Here is a 21,276-nt window from a genome sequence, read left to right as displayed (position 1 = left end):
CTGCTTTGTAGTTCAGAACAGGCAAGACAACATTACACTGTGTAAGCTATCTGGCTTTTGATTATAGTAACTATTAATGCTTTCTTGGCAATAAGCCCTATTCTTCCAACCTTTAATACTTATTTATTACCTGCTAAGTTAGCTAACTATGATTGCCGCCTAGCAGGCAGACTTAACCATCTGCACGCATTCACAAGATAAAGCTAAGTGATTTTTTTTATTAGGTAATTTTACATGCATTACTTCTGCTATACTAGTATAAGAAAAGTGTGTCAACTATGAAAAAGCACTTTTTCTTAAGAATTGTGCTTTTCTAAGCCTTGTTGCATTGAATCTAAGAAACATAAGATGGCTTGTGGCACATACAGTATGCCATGTTTCTTTACTGCTGTTAGACCGATGAAACTTTAAAAGCCAACATACTGCATTTGGATCTGGAAATAGCATCATGTGATATATGCATTTACTCTTGGATTAGCAACACAGGAGGTGATTTCATTACCGCACTGGATAAACACCTTTGTGCTCGTCCACCCATCCTGTTGCTTCTTTTTTTTTTTTTTTGTCAGAAGACTAAAATAGATCCAGTCATTATTGCTGCATAAAACCGATGGGGTACCAGGTTTCCTGCTGCAATTAGAAAGAGTTTATTTGCAATAGCAAAATGAAAGGCTAATTATGTGTGTATATATTTCCCAAATGATCCCCTTGGATGTATGTAATAATAAAGACTATAGATTGTACAAAGACTTTTGAATGTCATGGGTCATTTTATTTCCCTAGAGAGTAAGGTTATTTGACAGTTCTAATTGTATTTTATTTAATTTTTTAGTCCTGCTTATAGTGTAAATGAAAGCACACTTGAATTAGGTTATTGTCAAGGCTTTTACTGAAAGTTATAAGTTATAGAAGATCCAGCTGCTGAAACTGGTAGATATAAGGGGTTATATTTTTTGCATATACAGTGCCTTAAAAAAGTATTCATATCTCTTGAGATTTTCCACATTTTCTCATGTTACAACCAAAAACGTAAATGTATTTTATTGGGATTTTATGTGATAGACCAACACAAAGTGGCACATAATTGTGAAGTGGATGATTTTTTTTTTTTTTTTTTACAAATAAATATCTGAAAAGTGTGGCGTGCATTTGTATTCAGCCCCCTTTACTCTGATACCCCTAACTAAAATCTAGTGGAACCAATTACCCTTAGAAGTCACCTAATTAGTAAATAGAGTCCACCTGTGTAAAATTTAATCTCAGTATAAATGCAGCTGTTCTGTAAAGCCCCCAGAAGTTTGTTAGAGAACCTTAGTAAACAAACAGCATTATGAAGGACAATGAACACACCAGACAGACCAGGGATACAGTTGTGGGGAAGTTTAAAGCAAGGTTAAGTTATAAAAAAATGATCCCAAGCTTTGAACATCTCACAGAGCACTGTTTAGTCCATCATCTGAAAATGGAAAGAGTATGGCACAACTGCAAACCTACCAACCAAGAGGCCCATGGTAACTCTGGAGGAGTTGCAGAGATCCACAGCTCAGGTGGGAGAATCTGTACACAGGACAACTATAATGCCCTGTACACACGATCGGTCAATCCGATGAGAACGGTCTGATGTATTTTTCCATCAGTTAACCAATGAAGCTAACTGATGGTCAGCCGTGCCTACACACCATCAGTTAAAAAAAACGATCGTGTCAGAACGCAGTGACGTAAAACACAACGACGTGCTGAAAAAAACAAAGTTCAATGCTTCCAAGCATGCGTCGACTTGATTCTGAGCATGCGTGGATTTTTAACCGATGGACGTGCCTACAAACGATCGTTTTTTTTCTATCGGTTAGGTATCCATCGGTTAATTTTAAAACAAGTTTCAAATTTTTTAACCGATGGATAAATAACCGATGGGGCCTACACACGATCGGTTTGGTCTGATGAAAACGGTCCATCAGACCATTCTCATCGGATTGACCGATCATGTGTACGCAGCATTAGTCATGCACTCCACAAATCTGGCCTTTATAGGAGAGTGGTAAGAAGAAAGCCATTGTTGAAAGAAAGCTATAAGAAGTCCCGTTTGCGAGAAGCCATGTGGGGGACACAGTAAACATGTGGAAGAAGGTGCTCTGGTTAGATAAGACCAAAATTTAACTTTTTGGCCTAAAAGCAAAACACATATTCATGTGTTAGAATGGCCCAGTCAAAGTCCAGGCCTAAATCCAACTGAGAATCTGTGACAAGACTTGAAAATTTCTATTCACAGATGCTTACCATCCAATCTGACCGAGCTTGAGCTATTTTGCCAAGAAGAATGGGAAAAAATATCACTCTTTAGTATGTTCAAAGCTGGTAAAGACATCCCTAAAAAGACTTGCAGCTGTAATTGCAGTGAAAGATGGTTCTACCAAGTATTGACTCAGGGGGGCTGAATACAAATACACATCACACTTTTCACATATTTTTTTGTAAAAAATGTTGAAAACCATTTATCATTTTCCCTTTACTTCACAATTATTTGCCACTTTGTGTTGGTTGTAAAATGACAAAATTTGGAAAATTTCAAGGGGTATGAATACTTTTTCAAGGCACTGTAAGTCTTAGCGGCATATTTATACTGTAGAGTGGTGAATGTAACATTTATCAAACATTCATTGCAGATGAATCAATGGCTGTGATATAAAACACACGTACCAGGAAGACTTATTGCTTTATTAGGCCACATTCATTCAGTACTTATGGATGGGCCCGACAACAAATTACATGCAAGAACCCCAACACGAGTTCCTTGAGAGTAGCTTTGTGAATGAGACCCATTGAAAGCAATGAGAGACTCCCATAGCTGATTGCACCTGTTTGTATGTAATGGTTCATGCAGTGGTGTAGTGATCATTTTTGGACTGAACAGCCATGACTAGCTGCGGGAGCCCGCAGCCTTTCGTTGTTTTCAATGGGTGTATCTTGCTGAAGCTACTCACTGGGAACCCCCGCATGGGTTATTGCATGTAATCAGTTTGGGCAACATTCACCAATTGCATGTAAAAAACAGTAACAAGGGTTTTTGGCATGTAGCTGCTGGGGGGAGACCCATTGAAAGCAATGGAGGGCTCCTGCAGCTAATTACAGCTGCTCGCATGTGATCACTAATGCAGCAATGCAGTGATCTTCTCTGGCCAAGCTACTACAATTAGGTGCAGGAATCCGGCAGCCTCCAATTGCTTTCAATGGGTCTGCCTCCTGCAGCTAACTACTAGGAACCCCCTCAGGTTCTTGCACATAATTGGTGTCAGGCCTATTCACAAGTGTGAATGTGACCTAAATGTACCAAGTTTTCATGACATTAAAATGCAGTAAATAATATACAGAGTCTTATTTTAACCTTTCTTTCTTATAGAGCTCTCGAACAGCTCGTTCCGAAGAAGATCGTGACACATTATGGGACGCTTGGGGATCATGGAGTGAATGTTCAAGGACATGTGGTGGCGGGGCTTCATATTCTTTAAGAAGATGCCTTAGTAGCAAGTAAGTTGTGAACTTTGTTAAATTCTAGTTATTCCTAGACTGGTTTTACAATCAAAGCTGAACTCCAGGCAAATATAAAAGATACAAAACAATGCAGCTCTAGTGCATTATTACATCTTTAGATGTATTTTTTTTAAATGTGAGCAGTTAGCACTTGAATTTGATTTGGTATCAGCCTCTGACAGTCCCTGTAAAGCAGAGCTAAGAGTGTAGGTGGGAGAAGCAATACACAAGAAAATCAGCTATATGCTGCAGTACAAGAATCATGCTTGTGGGAGGAGAGAACAGAGTGCCGTTAGATAAGTTCATTAGTCTGCTGCAGCTCATTTGATAGTACAGTCACAAGTTGGGGGTGGGGAGGAGACTTTTAAGTGTTAAGCTGGATACACACTATACATATTTTTTTTTTATTTTTTTCCTTTAAATTTACCAAAACCAAATCAAATCAAATCTTAACAGTTTCAATTTGTATGCAATCAGGCCGACCCTTGCACTACATGGTTTTGGTAAATCTAAAGGAAATCTAACAACAAAAGTTGTATAGTGTGTATCCAGCTTTACTGAACTGCAGCAGAATAAAATCTGATCTATTGTTTTGCCAGACAGGGCTGACCTATGTGCCATAGCTTTGTGAATACGTGAATCTCAGGACTGTATAGCCAAAAATTACAAATTATTTAGCAGGTAAAACCGCTCGCCCATATATATTGCATCTGTGTATGTAGCTGTTTGCCAATTGAAACCAAGTAGAAAAATATGCAAATCATTTGAAAGTTTTGTGAATTTTTCATGGTAATATTTACAGTATAAATAAACCTGTAAATTAAAAAAACAAAATTACCCTATGCAAATTTTAGCAGTTCAGTGAGCAAAATAAAGAGTTTCCTTCACAAGTTACATTTTGCCATCAGTAAAGTACCCTGAACTGGGAAGACAGTGCTTACTTCCAGGTAGGTGATTGTCCCTGCATGAGCCTAATTAGCAAGGGGTTAAACTGACAGGGGTATAACCATCCCTTACTCTATATAAAGTGAAAAAATAAGTTTTGTCTTTAGTTTTAATTTAAAGAAGAACTCAAACTTTTCCTCCCCCAAAACAACAGCATTGCGCATGTAAATGAAACACAACTTCGCTGTCAGTTTGTGTGCAACTTACCTCCTGTAGCTGTATACAGCAGGTTTCTGTGTCTGTGATGTCACTCCTCCTCCTAGCTGAATTTCTAAGTGATCTGACTTCCTGTTTCCTTCCTTTTCCAGTACTACATGTCCCATGATCCTTTGAGCCTCTGTAGCTTTAGGAAGTCACTTGTACTGGTTCTGGTAGTTGATGTGGCTGGACCCTTGGGTTACTGTGGGTGTTTCTGGGCCTTCATGGGAATGGTGAATGGGAATGGTGAAAGGTGTAAATGTGTCATACCTCCTCCTGTGTTATTTCTGTCTTGCAGCATGGCAAAGAATAATGGCTTACTCCAAGACTCCAAGAGGTTATTATGAAGGTGGGACTTTCCCTGTTCACACTGGTTGGCATATATAACTGGGCAGGCTTGAATTCTAATTGTAATCCATTCAATCCTGCCAAGCAGCAGCACAATTTGTTTTCAGAACAGGCTGTGTATGAAGGTGTTTCCTTCTCAAATAATGCTGTGATTGTAAGGGTTGCACTTGGGAGATTTGGACTCTTTCTGTAGGTGTGACTGGGCGAGATTGAATGGTAATAGGATGTATTCAATCCCAACCACCATCAGAGCTGTGAAGGAAGTTACATCATTTGCAGAGTCTGAAAGACTACAAAGGGGAGTGTTACAGATTCTAGCTGCTGCAGGAAGTGGCTGTGGAAGGTACAGCATCTATCAGCAGGATATACAGAGTGTCGCATGATACAAAGCCACAACTAAACCCAGAATATCAGGGGTTACGCAGACAGCAGAGCAGCATGGTATAGAGGTATAGTCAATGCTGGTATTTCCGTACTAGTAAAAAGAAAGTGGGAATTCAGCTTTAAAGGGGTTGTAAAGGTTTGTGTTTTTTCCCATTAATGCATCCTATACATCAAGGGGAAAAAACACCTCGCTGTCATGGGCCACCAAGCCTCCACGTTTTACTTACCTAAACCTGTTTACCTTCTGTGCGCATCCCCCGGTGTCCCCTCTTCTCCACTGAGTCTGGACGTTGATTGGATAGATTGATAGCAGCGCAGCCATTGGCTTCCGCTGCTGTCAATCACATCCAATGATGGGGCAGAGTCATACACTCTGTGTCTATGGACGCTAACTGTATGACACGGGAGTGCGCCTGCAAGCTAACCCCCTCGGAAAAGAGCTTCCGAGAGTGGGTTTGCTTTAGGGGGGAGGAGCTGAGACAGCCGCTGTGGGACCCCAGAACAGCAGGATCGGGCCACTCTGTGCAAAACGATCTGCACAGTGGAGGTAAGTATAACATGTTTGTTATTTAAAAAAAAATAATGAACCTATACATTCACTTTAAGTTAAACCTCATACAGGAAATTAGGTGCATGTACTGGATTCCAGCAACAAGAATAAGCAGATGCTTGCGGCTGGGATCACAGGTGTATGCAAATGCCACATGAGCACTAAGCGATAGCTGCTCAGCCTGTATGAAGTCATGACAGCCTGAGAGGTGCCACAGCTGTTCACATGTATCCACACATACAACAGTTACCGGCAGTTAGGGGTGGATATCTGAGCCTGAATGCATCTTTCTGCATCTAGGCAATGATCCGTCCCTAACTGCAGTTACTCCATGCATGTGCATTTACCCATGGACATTCTCGCCGGCAGTGAGCTTGATATTCTTTTACACGGGCAGAGCGACTTCAGCTGAACATAAACACAGGTGATTTTAGCTTCAAGAATCTGCTGATTTGCAGTTTGCATCACGCTGATTTGCATCATGCTCCACCTCATAAGCCCTGTATAACAGTAAAAACCCAAGAAAAATTCTAACCCTTGGCCAGATAAATTCCTGCATTATTTAATGAAGCTGTATGTAAGAATAGCTTATATTAGACATCAATGGACCATGTGCCCAACCCAGTAAAATCTTGTCACTTAGCTTGAGGCCCATGTCTCCCTTCCACAAATCTGCGTCTGCATCAGATCAGTATAAACAAATATGTGAAACATTTTCTAATGTTCCCAGTTTTCTGCAGTTTTTACACATAGTGACATTTGTTTTTTTTTCTCTTTCTATACTTATGTTTTGGATATTCTTTTCCATGGACTGGAAAGGTTTTTCAATTGCCATGAAAGATTATTTGGCAATGTTATTTCTCTGTTGAAACACAGATACCACGTACCTCCTTCACAATGCTGGCATTTGTATATAAAAGCATGAAAATTATATTAATTCTACACATCACTGATTCTGAGATGTAAAACTCATAGTTTCACAGAAATAAAAACATAAATATCAGTCTTAACTGATTTGTCCTTTCTTGAACTTAGTTACAGCAGTTTATTTTCTCCTGCACTGTTTTAGATACGTTGAAACTGTCTGCACAATTCTGAACATTTTTGCTGTGGATTACCTGCAGGTTTGCAAGCTTTCCCCTTTACATACAGTCTGTATTTAATACAGTTCACTTAGTGCCTTACCTGCATTTAATCAGCCACACAACCTGTCAGTAATTAAATTAAAGTGATAATAAATTCTAATTCTGCCCCCCACCCCCCACCCCAAAGCACTTTGTCCCCAATGGGGATTGCAAGCAGGGGGCTTATTGGAATATAGAAGCCCCTTTAACAAGGGGATCCCCAGATCCTGCCCCCCCCTCATGTGAATGAGTATGAGGTACATTTTACCCCTACTCATTCACCAGAAAAGTGTCAAAAATAAATAAATACCTTTATTTAAAAAAAAGAAACCATGTCCCGGAGTAGATCAACCAAAAAAAAAAGCTCATTTCGCGCTGAAAGCTCCTGCCTCCTGCCTGCTCCACCTGTCAGTTCTTAAAAGGCTTAAGGGCGGGGCCACCCATGATATTTCCTGGTGGCACCACCCCCTTTGTGACATCATCAACAGGCGCATGCTGGGTCAGTGATGTCACAGTGGTGCCACTAGGTGACATTGCCAGGGTTGTATGGAAGAGGCCCTTGTCCCCATCAATACCCCCCACCCCAAAGCACCCCCCCATGTTAAGGGCATGTGACCTGATATAGATCAGAAGGGGGGGCGCTCGCTCAGTTCAAAATAATTAGCCTCGGGTGATACACAGATGTAAAACAAATCCTCCTACATAAGTGTATGTACCTGTGTATATGAAGCAATCTCATCTCCATAGACTCCCAAATGCACAGTTCATATAGTGTTTATCAGCCTCCAGCAGGCAGGGGATGGGGAGCTGAATGTGATCTGATACCTGAGTGGATGGAATGGACACCCCCCCCCCCTATTTCCACAGTCTCAAAAGAAAGCATGCACATCTAAGGCTGTCGATCACTTGATATATTCGATGAGGGGGGGGGGGGTCTCTAAAAACTGTCAGAAGTAATTTAGATTGAGGAAAGTACACTATTTTTAGAATATGCTTTGGCAATGTACAAAAAAGCAGGTCAGGGCAGGGCTGTATCTGGGAAAGTACATATCTGCAGATTTTACATGTATATGCATGTTACCGTGTGTAAACGGATGTTAACTTATGTAACAGCATATACACATCCACACTTAAAGTCATTAATAGAATTGTATGTGTCTAAATGTAACCACCAGTACTTTAGATGCGTATTTTACGCTGGATCTTATGCTAGCTCTGCCATCAAGAACCTGCATATGCTTTTGTGAATGAGCCATTAAAAATCATCTCTCTGTTAGAGGATATGACTACAGAAAACTGAAATCTGGCTTTTATGACATAATGCACCCCCCCTTTTTTATTGTTTAATTAATAAGTCCAGATTTTTCATATCGGTCAGCACTGATCATCTGTCTACATGTAATGCAAAAAGTAGAGGAAGCGTTAAAATTACACAGCAAGCTTTAAGGAATTATACTTTTCCGTTTAGAGTTCTGTGTGCTTATTCTGCACAGGGTTACACAAAACACTGGATCAATTTTCTGACTTTTGGCACAGTTGCTGTATTTACTGGATAGTATTAGTAGCTCACAGAATGCTTTCATTTATTGCTTCAAATTGCTGTCTGAAGCAGATGTTAAAACTATCAAATACTAATCTGTATGCATTATAGATGATGTTTGCTGTCATTTTCTTGGTGGCCACGTTTTATCTTCTTCTCTCTTACTTGGAACCGTGGCTGCAGCTGTGTGGGTGGGAAGTAGCAGCACCCAAATGTCATTTTATAAGGGAACAGGACTTTAAAGTGTTACTAAACCCAGGACCCTGCATTCACTATATCATGGAAATTGATTTTGTATTATATAGCAGTCTTGTGACTTCTATCAGTGTCTGGTTAAAGCTTGTAGGAAGAGTTGTCATTCTACTCTGACTGTCCTATGAGGCTGCATGACCCCCCCGACCCTCTGTCTGGACAGTACTCATTGGCCCTGGGCTGATCACATGCACCCTCCCAAGGAAAATAAAAATCTAGCAATACACACCAAACTGAGCATGTGCAGAGTGACTCCAAAGTCTCTGTCTTATCAGGAGATGGATTGGGGGCAGTAAAAGAAGGGGAGGATCAGACAAGACAGGATTAAACACAATGTGCAGGGTTAACCCCTTAGGTTCCACAGTGATTGTAACAAGCATGCTTTACTGCATATACAGACTGATTCTACTGTTGTGGGTTTCGTGACACTTTAAATCAGACTTCCCTGATAAGGAGAGGCTTAGGGCCAATCCTACTACCACTTGCAGGAAGTGGTATGCATGGGTGGTGCTAGCCAAGTGCTGCTTCAGTGGGATTGGCCAGACTTTTTTTCATGAAAACAGCACTGAGGATATGGGGGAAGATGCTGTTTGTCTACACAACTTTGTAGTTTGGTAGGCATGGGCAGGGAGAATGTATGCGGAAGGGGAGGGAGAAAACCGTGCAGACCTCTGGTGTAGTAAAACTATGAAAGAGCTTTGTGAGAGAGCACATATAGTCCACGAGAAAGAGCCCACTCAATACACAACTTAGTGACAAGGAAAGGATGGATGAGCAGCCACAGGGTACTGATCACTGTGTGGCCAGCTGACAGGTAAAGGGCCGGGCTAGACACCAGAAATCTCTGCTCTCGCTCTGCTTGCTTAATCCCAAGGACAGCACTCAGTGGACAGTGGTCTCCTGTAAAAGTGGGGCTGCAGGATGCATTTTGAGGACTCCTCCTTTTCACCAGCTAAGAAGGAATGGGTGCCAACACTATGGTAAATTGCAAACCATCTTACTGCATTGCCACCCTATTACAAAATGTGCCCTTGGAGCAAAACATAGAATACAGATACAGTAACTTTAAACAGTACATTTTTATATTTGCTTGCCATCCAGATATATTCTTTAATAAATGGCTAACACGTTTTTAGTGCTGGTATACAGGTGCTTGGTGGATAGTGTGAGCCTGTTGTATTTTACATGAATTATTGTTCAGCGCTAAGACAGAACAGAGCAGCACATCAAATGACAAGACACTTTTCTTAGGTTGAAGGTGAGGTAACACTTCTGCTGGTGAATAATTTGTCCCCTCTTATGGGCTCCAGGCAGCCTATTGGATGTGATAAGAAAAAATGTGTAGCGCTAGTGAGGAAAAAAAACACTCAATGTCACATGAAGTGACTAAAGGAACAAATAAATTGTATATAAATGAATGTGAAGTGAGAAAAAACAAGAATTAATGAAGCAGGAACTGACTACAGAAAGCAGGAACAGGAACTCAGAAGGAGGAAGCAACATACAGGAACCCAGGAGCAGGAAGCGACGTACAGAAACGTTAAACAAATGATGGCATAATCGTATGCGTCATTTTGTTTTTTTGAACAACAGAACAACCGATTTCCCTTAATTGCAATGACAGTGCCTGCACATGAGCGGTGGACAAATCGGCCTACATTGCAGGCTCCCTGGACAGTTTTAAGCTTCACCATCGTGCTTTCTTTATCCCTTTGTGGGGTTGCTTCCTTCCATCACAAAACATCAGCTTGAAGTAGGGGTTTTTCCTCCCTCTTCCTTTGGGTTCAGCCTTTTGATCCAGATTGATTCATACTCACTGAGAGGTTCCAGTCCAGGACTATCGAGTTACATCCAGGTTAAGCGTGTGGTTTTCATCACCCAGCCTCCGGACAAGTCGAGTGGATCCTCCCTGGGATAGTCCATGCTTTCATGATTTGCTGTCGCTGACAGGCAGATCCTCTTGGTCCGGTAAGAGTATTCGATCTACTTCACACAGTTGGGATGAATGTCCTGTCCATGATGATCGATATGGCTACATGTTTTTCAGCGTTTTATATATTTATTGATGGACATTCATTTGCACATTAATTCTTGTTTTTTCTCACTTCACATTTATTTGTATACAATTTATTTGTTCCTTTAGTCACTTTATGTGACATTAAATGTTTTTTTCCTCACTAGCGCTACACATTTTTTCTCATCACTTGTCCAATTTTTGTCACATTGTTGTGTAGCAGCTCATTATTCACTCATTTAGATTAGCGCAATTTTCTCCTTTTTTCACGTTAGCCTATTGGATGTGGAAATCAAGCAAAATTTGGGAAGTCATGTTAAAGCAAAAGTGCTTTAATAGCAGTTTCTTGGTCAATTGGTGGGAATAGAGCAGAGACCTGCTTGTTAAGGAGAGATTAGGAGCAGTGTTAGGGAGATGTACTTGCTGAGGATGAAAGACTAGTTTTACACCCTGATCATATGCATCGCTTGGCAGCTGATGTTTATGTCTTGAGAGCATACTCCTGACACAAAGACTGATTTGTCAAAGACAACTCTTGGTCCAGGCTGAAGATCAGTGGTCACATGATCACTGAGCCTTCCTGCCCCCCTCCCCCGTAACCATAAACGAAACACTTGGTCGCATCCCTATTAACTTCAATGGCCAGTTTGACAAGCGCCTGTCAATATGGCATGTCATGTTAAATTTGCCATAGCTGATAACACAAAGCATTGCAGCCATAGCACAGGAACAGTCTCCTCGGCAGCCATAAGGGGCACAAGGGCACTGCCACCCTAATCTCTATGAGCCGGCCCCAACCTCAATGCGGGTCACTGGACACATGGATTTCTATGAGTTTTTTTCCTTTTGAAGCACGTGATTAGAGCCTGAGGCTCTAATTGGCTTACAAAAATGTTGGGCACGGGGTGCCGAGCAATGCGCTTCAAGCCCACCCACTTGTGACATTAGCGAATCAACAATCACTATTGTCTTCCTGCTTCTCTCCAAGGTCAAGGCGACATGGATGGGGTAAGTGCAGGGCGGGCGAGTGAGAGGGCGGGGGGTGTTTGGTTTTGTTTGCCGCCCCCCAAAGAAATGGAGCACCAGCCGCCACTGCTCCTTGGGCAAATTAGCCTTTAGGCAGGCAGCAAGAAGGTAGGTCAGCCACCAGCTTTACTGCCCCTGGCCACTCGTGTGAAAGAGGCCTTTAGAAGCCAAAACAGAGCAATGATGTGCAGTCAATGCTGGAGTAAGTGTATGGAAAATTCGCCACTGGAGAGAAAGCTGGTCCAGGTGAGCACATTAGCCATCCATCCACAGCATAGCCAGGTTTTAGGTGAAGGTGTTAGCACAGTTCGTCTGCATATACACAATCAAAAGAAATCCGGAATTCGTTGCAATCTCTTCTGATTGTGGAGTGAGTGCATGTACAGTGGAAGAAGATTAGCATTATTAAATTGCATTGTAAAGATGAAAATGTAAAAATAATTTTAGGAATTCATGTCATCCACTTAGGGTCTAGATCTCCGTCAATAATAATAAAAAAAACAATAATGGTAGGTAATCTTAAAATCTTAAATGACAATCCTTAATTTATTTAAATAAAGCTTCTTTCATGCACGTTAAATCAGCTATAAAACGTAATTTAAAAAAGAAACAAGTTTGCAACTGTTTTATTAAGAGAAGCCTATTCACCCAGACACTAATTCACAGGAGATGTCTTTTGCACAAATGTGATAAATTAACCAGTTTCTGCCCAGTTAAAAGGCTATTGTATGCTTCAGTAAAGAAAGGTCTTAGGGTTATCTGTTAATCTGTGGGTGGGTTCATCAGATCACGGTCACATGTGACAAAAGCCAACATAATCCTAACATGGTCATTACACAGGGTGCTTATACCCTGGCACAAGATCTTTCTGTGAATTAAATGGTTCAAGTACATCCATTCACAAGGTTATGTTAATTAGTTCCCATTCACTTTGAAGCATGACAGTTCATTATTTACAAGAGTTACATTCCTTGTATCCAATTTAGGGTTGCTTTTATCTCTGAAGTTATTTTTTTTTTCTATAACTTTAAAACAATATATTTCTTCTTTCATGATAATACTAAGTTCTGAAAGCACTATATTTCATACGTTTTAATCATTTCACAGTTGTTTCATAAAAGAACCACCAAAAAATATGTTCTTTGCCATGATACTTGAACTTGAGGTTGTTTTACACAACCAGCTAGATTTTGGGAAAATGCTGTTTTTGTGTACATTTCCTTCTAACCAAGAGGCATGTCTTTCAACACCAAGAAAATCCAAGATGGAACAAAATAAACCTCATGGTCAAATAACAGGGACTTTTAAATTCCTCTCCCATGGATGTGTGACTTATGATAAACGCAGGCTATTTCTTTCTGTTTGTGTAATCTCTAGATCATGGTGTGCTTTTAAAGCCCCCACCTTCCAATGGTACACCCAAATTATCCTAGTTCCAATCCTACTATGTATCTATGTTTAATTAAATCAAATGGTATTCTTAAATAGGACAAAACTAAACTGGAGAAACGAATATGAACTTAGGACCAATATTGATGGTGTGAATTGACTGCATATAATAAATTTTGCATCCATTCCTTTCCAACACTCTAATTAGTATCAAATTTCCAGAGCTTTCAGATGTTGTTTTCTTTGGAAATATGGATATGTTTGCATTCAAAAGTGCTAAGCTTTCGTGGCTAGGAAAACAGGGTGAGGTTTAAACCTCTGCAGGACTGATGTGCTGGGAGCATTATGTGGCCTTATGACTATTTGACTGGGCAGCCTGACATGCCTCTTAAAACTGTATTTTGTATTAAATTACACTAAAATATAATTCTTACAAGATTGCTTCTTTGTAATATGTTACTTTAAAGAAACCATAATATTCTACATAACCTCTTTTATAAATAAGGGTCACATTGACCGCTGTAGAACAGGAATGCCTGTTCATTTTTATACTATCATAGCACATTGGGTAGCAATTCCCAACAATTATGAAAATGTATTTTAGGAAGCATATATGCAAAAAGTTTAAAATGCTCGATGAAGAAACCTAATGTATTCGTTTTCAAAAGCTTACATTTTTAATAACTTAAGTTAGCTAAACTACAAACTTACTGCATTGATTGCTGGCTACATGGCTGCTTACATGATACAGAGCTCCACTGTGCACCATTGCTGCCTAGATGTTTGTACCCATGAACTAAATATGTCTCTCTTACTGCATAGAGTTAAAGTGACCTCCACAGTAAGTTGAGAAATGTAAGCTGAGCCTGGTCTGTAAAAGATGAAGGTAAATACTTGTTTTTCAGGCTGTCCATGTGTTAAAACTCTGACATGTTGCTGATTGCCAGCCACTGCAAGTATCCAACCCATCCCAGTGTGTTGAATACCTGCTCGTTCACTGCACACTGTGGTTACTTGCGCTTGTTTTTTTTTTTTTGTCTTGTAAGAAGGACCTACAGCTCACTGCAGGGGAACAAGTTTTTAGCATTAACTAAAGGACCACTTTTAGTTATGTTCATTGTATGCATTGATATGACTGTATGCACAAACCTTTAGTTTTGCTTGGAGTGAAAATGCCTCTGTCCTCCCAACCAACACTACCAATACATATTCTGCCATTCATAAGAAAGTGTAAAGAGTAAGGTCACCTACACGGAAATGAATACTGTGCATCTGCTAGTTTAGCTGAGAATGTCTTACTAAATAAATCCTCTGTATATACTCTACAATAACCTTGACCTTCAAAATAAGATTTTGAATTTGAACATTAATTTCCTAAAGTAAACCTATAAGTTCCCTAATTGTGATATCAAAATATGAGTATAGCCTCTGTTAAGTCTCATTAATAAAAGTATCATAGTACCATCATCCATAAGAATTATGAAAAATTATACTAAGTGAACATAGGGTGGTAGTTGCTAGTACCACCTGTACCCTAAAATGGTCACTCAGAAAGGACTGGTTGATTGGACTTTCAAGGTACTGATAACAAAACACGTGAATAATATAAAAAAATATTTATTATACATCAAAATATATAAACTAAAATCATTTGAGCTAAACCCCACAATCAGAGCAATGATTGTAAATGACGGAGCCCCGTCACAGATCTGTTGTGGTGGAGGAGGGCCGAAAACCTCAACCGGTTTTGCGGCAAGACCGCTTCTTCAGGAGGAATATCTATACAAATACAATACAATACAAGGATATAACAAAAGATACATAAAATGATGTAATAATATATATTTTTACCCTAATGGTAATAAATAATATACAACACTAATAATTTTTCATGCCTGCAAATACGTAAGTGCTTTCTCCAGTGTCCCCGGTCTTCCATTTTCTGGGCTACGATAGCCTGAAAACGTCAAAACCTCATGAGGATGCTTACAACTTGCCCATTTTATTTTTTGTCTTTCTCATTCCTATTGACCAGAAAGGTTGCATAACATATTGATGGGGCAATAGGAATGTGCAGAAAGTTGGCGAGCAAGGATTCAAAACTTTCAGAAAAGGTTGAGATTTGCATGTTAACCCCTCAGGGTTCAAAGCACCCAGAAACTGCCAGATGCCTGCATTGTACTGATGTAGCCTGTTCAGTACCACTAGGCTACTAGCAAGTTTGCTTTAACAAAGAGTCCTGAAACCATATATTTTTATCTACTTCTGTCTAAATATGCATTCTACATTTGTTAGTAAAATGTACAAAAAACTTGAAATGCATATTAGAACTGGAATGTCACAGTGTGAATAATACCACCAGTATTATTTTATCACCATCAATCTTTATTGTAACAGTTTTAAAGTGATTTTTTTTTTTTTTGCATCTGCTGGTTACATTTATGGTTAAATTCAAGTTACTACAACGTTTAAACTATGTATTAACTATATAGCAATCTTCAGTGAACCAGAAAAATATGGATTTGGAACTTAAGATGCTTAGATACCATAAACTGTCTGTCTATCAGATTAACAAACTTCAAAGTTCTTTCCACTCAAATTAGTTAATCAACCTCTTCATTAGCAAGCTGGAATAAGTATATAGAAAAATGCTCTTTGACCTGTTACCTGCTAGCTTAACTAAAAGACATAAAAGTTGGATAAACTTTAAATTCTGCTAAAACTTTGATGGATTTGTACTGCTAGGACCTTGAAGAAAAGGACATACCCAGAAAGTTTGTCCTGAAAAATTGTGCAAATAAAAAACGAATCACGGATGGTACGCAATTGTTTCTTCTAATTGGACTAATAAAAAATGAAATAGTGACTGGGTTGCAAATGGAATTTTAATGAATATCTAGGTAAAAGTAGTTTCTTTCTGTATGTAATGTCATTTGCACTAGCACTGCAGTAATCTAAATGTTACATTGGACGTCTATTTTATCCATGCACTTAATAGCAGTTACTCTGGCCAGTTTTCAGCTACTTTCATAATTGCCAACTTAAATCTGAAGGTGCCCATAGACACTGAAGCATGGTTAAATAAGCAGACAACTGTGTTAGCTAGCACATTCCTAAATTTGTTTTTCATTTAAAAACAAATGTGGTCAGACAGGGTGTTCAATTGCAATTTTTCCAAAGAGGAAACATTTTTTAGTTTTGGATAGTTTTTTAAGGCAGTTATCCCACCCAGTAATCCCACCCTGTGCAAAGATGTCCTTGCATCGGGACAACAATCCTAAAATTAGCAGACTGAGAGTGATTGTTACTGGGGCAGCTTAACTATGCAGTTAAAGCCCCATGCACATGGGGTGACTATTGGGAGACATTGGGCGGTTAAAAAAAGTCTGACATTTGGCCTATGAGTATGCCATCCTGTCCGACAGAAGCTGACTGACCGACTCCCGATCAGCGCTCCCCACCAATGGTGGAAAGCACTGATCGGAGTGTTCTGGCGGGGGGGCATCCCCATGTCAGAGCACAACACCTCAGTGGGTGAGATCGCTATATTAATTTTGCATACATAGCTGACAGTTTTTTTTTCATTCAACCCCATTCAACCCACTGGAGTTGAACGGAAAAAAACTCAGAAAGGAGTTACGACGGCGTATCTCCAGATACGCCGTTGTAACTCTGAGTGTGAGGCGTCGCATCTCTGCGCCTGATTCATAGAATCAGATACGCCTCACTGTTGCCTAGATATGAGCGGCGTAAGTCTCCTACGCCGTCGTATCTTGGGGTGCATATTTACGATGGCCGCTAGGTGGCGCTTCCGTTGATTTCCGCATAGAATATGCAAATGAGCTAGATACGCCGATTCAGAAACGTATGTGCGCCCGGCGCATTGATTTACGTCGTTTACGTAAGGCTTTTTTCGACGTAACGTTACCCCTGCTATATGAGGCGTCGGGACAGCGTCAAATTTTGCGTCGTTTACGTCGTTTGCGTAAGTCGTACGCGAATAGGGCTGTGCGTAAGTTACGTTCACGTCTAAAGCATTGACTATTTGCGGCGTAATTTGAAGCATGCGCACTGGGATCCTTTTACCGACGGCGCATGCGCCATTCGTTAGGAGCGTCAAATACGTGGGGTCACGAGTCATTAGCATACAACACGCCCACTACATGCCTACTTTGAATTAGGCGCGCTTACGCCGGACCAGTTACACTACGCCACCGTAACTTAGAGCGTAAGTTCTTTCTGAAAACGGGACCTGCCGCTCTAAGTTACGGCGGCGTAGTGTATCTGAGATACGCTATGCCCCCCGAAACGTATGCAATTCTATCTGAATCTGGCCCTCAGCGTGAACTAGGCTTAACCCTTTACACACACAGTAATAACTTCTGTGCAATCACTTTTTATAAAGGTAACTTCATCACAGTAAGAATTGAGGATCATGTCTGAAACTTAAAGTATAGCAAATTTTGTTTTATGTAGTTTTGGATAGGGGGAGATAGATTAGAACACCGGTCAGTTTTTATTGCTGTCTGTGCCCCAATTAGGTATATTTCCCCTCTCTATTTGCCCTGTTTACCGTTATTGAAAGTGAAAGTAAAAGAAAATCTCAAATTTTAGGCTGTCCCCAGAGAAGTATTAGAGGGCAATTCTTCCAATTGGGGCACTAGTTCTGGTGACCTGGGGGCCCCCAAGAGATCCCTTAATTTGCAGTGGTTTCCCCTCACTTCCTTTTTTGATTATGGGGCAGGAAGTGAAGGGAAATCTTCTCAATGGGAATAAGATTCAAAAATAAAACTTACAGGGGTTATAGGCCTCCTTTTCACGATCCAAAATGAAAAAAATTCCTATAGTTTTACTTTAACTATGTGTAGTTTAGTTGTGGCCCATTTTATGTCACTACCCCATTCTGACAATTTTTTCTAAACTTTCCTTAAGGTTTTCTCCAAACCATTTATGATATGTATAGCACAACTTTATTTGAAAACCCTGCAGATGGAGATTTTATGATATTTCTGTTCTGCTTCTAGCTTGGCAAGCGTTTTTTTTCAAAAGTGACAGCAGGTGTGGGGGGCAGAACCAGGGTAAGGTGGCAGGAGTTGGAAAATGCTATACGTTTCACCCTAAACACCGATGGAACGTGTAACATGTTCTAAAGGTGGACTTATCCTTTGAACTAAAATGTGTTTGTGTCACATTTATGTCACCGACTGCATTTTGGCACTGTAGGAAACAAATGGTTTCCCTTACCTAAGATGCCCAGCGCCTTCTCCTTGAAGCCGATAGAGAAATTGGCTTGGGTGTGACATCGCTAGATCCCTGGACAGGTAATTGTCCTTATATTAAAAGTCAGCAGCTACAGTATTTGTAACTACTGCCTTTAATTACTTTTTGGGGGGCACTGGGGGTCCTCTTTATTTTGGCACACACTTTAAGGCTGGAGGTCTCTGCAGGTTCTTCCTATCATGAGATTGGCCTGAAACAAATTAATCGTAAATGTCTCTGGATACCTCATCACAGACCATTCGCCGGTTTTACTTTAACCTGTCTTAGCAAAAAATAGGAGATCTGCTTATTGTAATCAAGATAACCAATCAACAGAACCCGCTGTGTCCTTTCGTCTCAATTTTTACAACATTTAGTAGGCATTACATTCTATGAAACAGATGAAGTTGAACTTTCACTTATCTCTAGGATTCATATATTGCATTGACTGATTACAAAGTGAAAATCATGTAACATTTCTGCTTTATTTGTCATTTGAGGTAAATACAACATTCTTGGCAGGATCTTATGATTGTGTTAACTGTTTTTGGCTTAAAACTAGCCTTTTGGTCCACAAGAATATCATAAACCACCAGTTAAAATTTAACACAACGGAAAAAAAATGTTTTAATTTAATGATTAGGACACATAAAAGGTGAAAGCCATAAAGCAGGCAGACATATGAAACTAGTCTAATTTTTTTATTTGATCATTTCTAACAATCCGGCGTTCGAGACATGACTTGTATGGTAGCTGATGTCATTATAGTGTCTCTTTTTTAGCCTCTTTAAATCGAATGCATTTTATGGCTTGGGAATCAAATAGTCTGCAATGGCTATAGTTTTGGATCGCTCTACAGCCATGCACTGTTTGCACAGAATGATTTAGCAAGCACACAAAGCTTAGAAAGGAAACCTGCACTGCTTGGATTTCTACGTTTTTATGGATGGAAGCAGGAACTGTAACTTTTACAGCAGGGGTGGGATGGGGAAAAGCTACAATGCTGAGAGGTTACTCAATGTTTGGAGCGCACAAGTGAAAAAAAAAAAATGCTGTTCCATTAAAGGCAAAAATGGCACAAGACTGCTAATAAAGACTCGGATTTAACCAAATGGGAAATCCCTGTATACAGATGTTTTAGTGTGTGAGCACAAAAGGTCAGCATCCATGAACATCTTTGTTTCCTATAGGAAATCCTACATTAACTTTAGGACAGGGTGAAGCTCAGGGCGTGTGTGGTTGAAAAGAGTAAAAAACCAAGGTCCCCTTGCCAAAGCATATCTTAAAATACTTAAAAAGATTTTTGAGTGCGGGGGAGAATTTGTTCTGGCCAAGGTAACAGCAAAAGGTCTGAAACAAATATTAGCAGTTATCTAAGGGACAATTCATCTGCAGCTGTTTGTGCGTTATTAAGAACAGAAACTGCAGGCTTGTTACAATAGTAACCAGTTCACTGCAAAGGGGTCAGCCTATCTGTACGATCTGCTTATTCGCATGACAGATGGCCAGCTTTGAAAATGTCTTGCTATTTTGTTCTCTTCTCATTATTTTTCTTATGTCAGTCCGATGTGCAGCATTTCACATCCAAAAGAAATATTTTAATATATTTGTTTTTCAACTTTCTTTTTCACTGCTTATAATATATCGTGAAGTTTGACTTAAAGTTTATCTGAGGGAATCCTAATAGTGATTTCCCAACCTATTAAAACAAAAGAAAAGAAAGTTACTGTTTTTCTCAGGTTCCAACCACCTTTTACATTTTTCCAAAGCATTACCTATCCACTTTATGCCTTTGTATTTCCCTTTGGGAATCTGGCAATTGCCATTGTGATACAATTGGTGTGATGGTTGGGAGGTGTGCCTGTGGGGCTGGGTTCCTCCTTAACCTGAGAAGCTCCTGAAGAATACAGTCTCCCAAAAAGCAATAACATGAAGCGAGAGGTGGTGATAATCGATGCATGCCTTGTGTCAGTGCATGACAACTTGTAGGACTGCAAGTTATTGGCTGTCCATTGGCACTATGCATTTTAGCATATACTAAATGGATTGCCATAAATATATTAAATGTATTTATTATTTCTGTGTGGTTTTAAGTTAACAGAATATTATCAGGCAGCCAATATTTACTGATATCAGCTAATGGGCTTAATGTAATTGGAGTGGTGGACTTATGAGGGGGTCTTTTGTGCATGCTGGTGTCTTATTGAGCTGGTTCCTCCATCGGATAGGTTCCTGCCTCGACTGCGCAGGCACAGCCAGGAGCGGGGCATGCGCAGTAGGAGGCCACGGAAATCTCTGAGCCTCAACAGCTGATTGTCGGCTTAAACGAGCTCGCTCCCGATGCCTGATGCCTGCTTATACAGTAAACGCTGCTCTACACAGCAAGGGGCGGATGTGATATTGTGCAGTGCTTTTTTGATTGGTTATCCACGCCGCTCTATACAGCAAGGGGTGGATGTGAGATGTCTAGTTTATTGAGAAAACCATCCCCCAAAGACTGCTCAATATCACATCTGCCCCTTGCGATAACGGGCGAGCGGCGTGGATAACCAATCAAAAAAGCACTGCACAATATCACATCCGCCCCTTGCTGTGCACAGCGGCGTGTACTATACAGTGTATAATTAGGCATCGGGAGCGAGCACGTCTGTAGCTGACGAACAGCTGTTGCCGCTCGGATTGCGCCTGCGCACTCTGGAGGGAACCATACCGATAGGAG

At 40.3% G+C, this 21,276-nt stretch overlaps 1 protein-coding gene across 1 annotated transcript in view; it reads left to right on the top strand.

Moving 5' to 3' along the window:
• The window catches only part of ADAMTSL1 (ADAMTS like 1), a 409,336-nt gene that overhangs the window by 66,429 nt on the left and 321,631 nt on the right, over positions 1-21,276 (top strand). The window contains exon 2 of the mRNA XM_040359956.1: positions 3,398-3,525. Within this exon, the coding sequence (XP_040215890.1) occupies positions 3,398-3,525 (128 nt within the window). The remainder of the gene's footprint in view (positions 1-3,397; positions 3,526-21,276) is intronic.

Source organism: Rana temporaria, chromosome 1, assembly GCF_905171775.1.
Source record: "Rana temporaria chromosome 1, aRanTem1.1, whole genome shotgun sequence".
In the NCBI taxonomy this organism is placed as follows: domain Eukaryota; kingdom Metazoa; phylum Chordata; class Amphibia; order Anura; family Ranidae; genus Rana; species Rana temporaria.
This window is presented reverse-complemented; position numbering and strand designations above follow the sequence as displayed.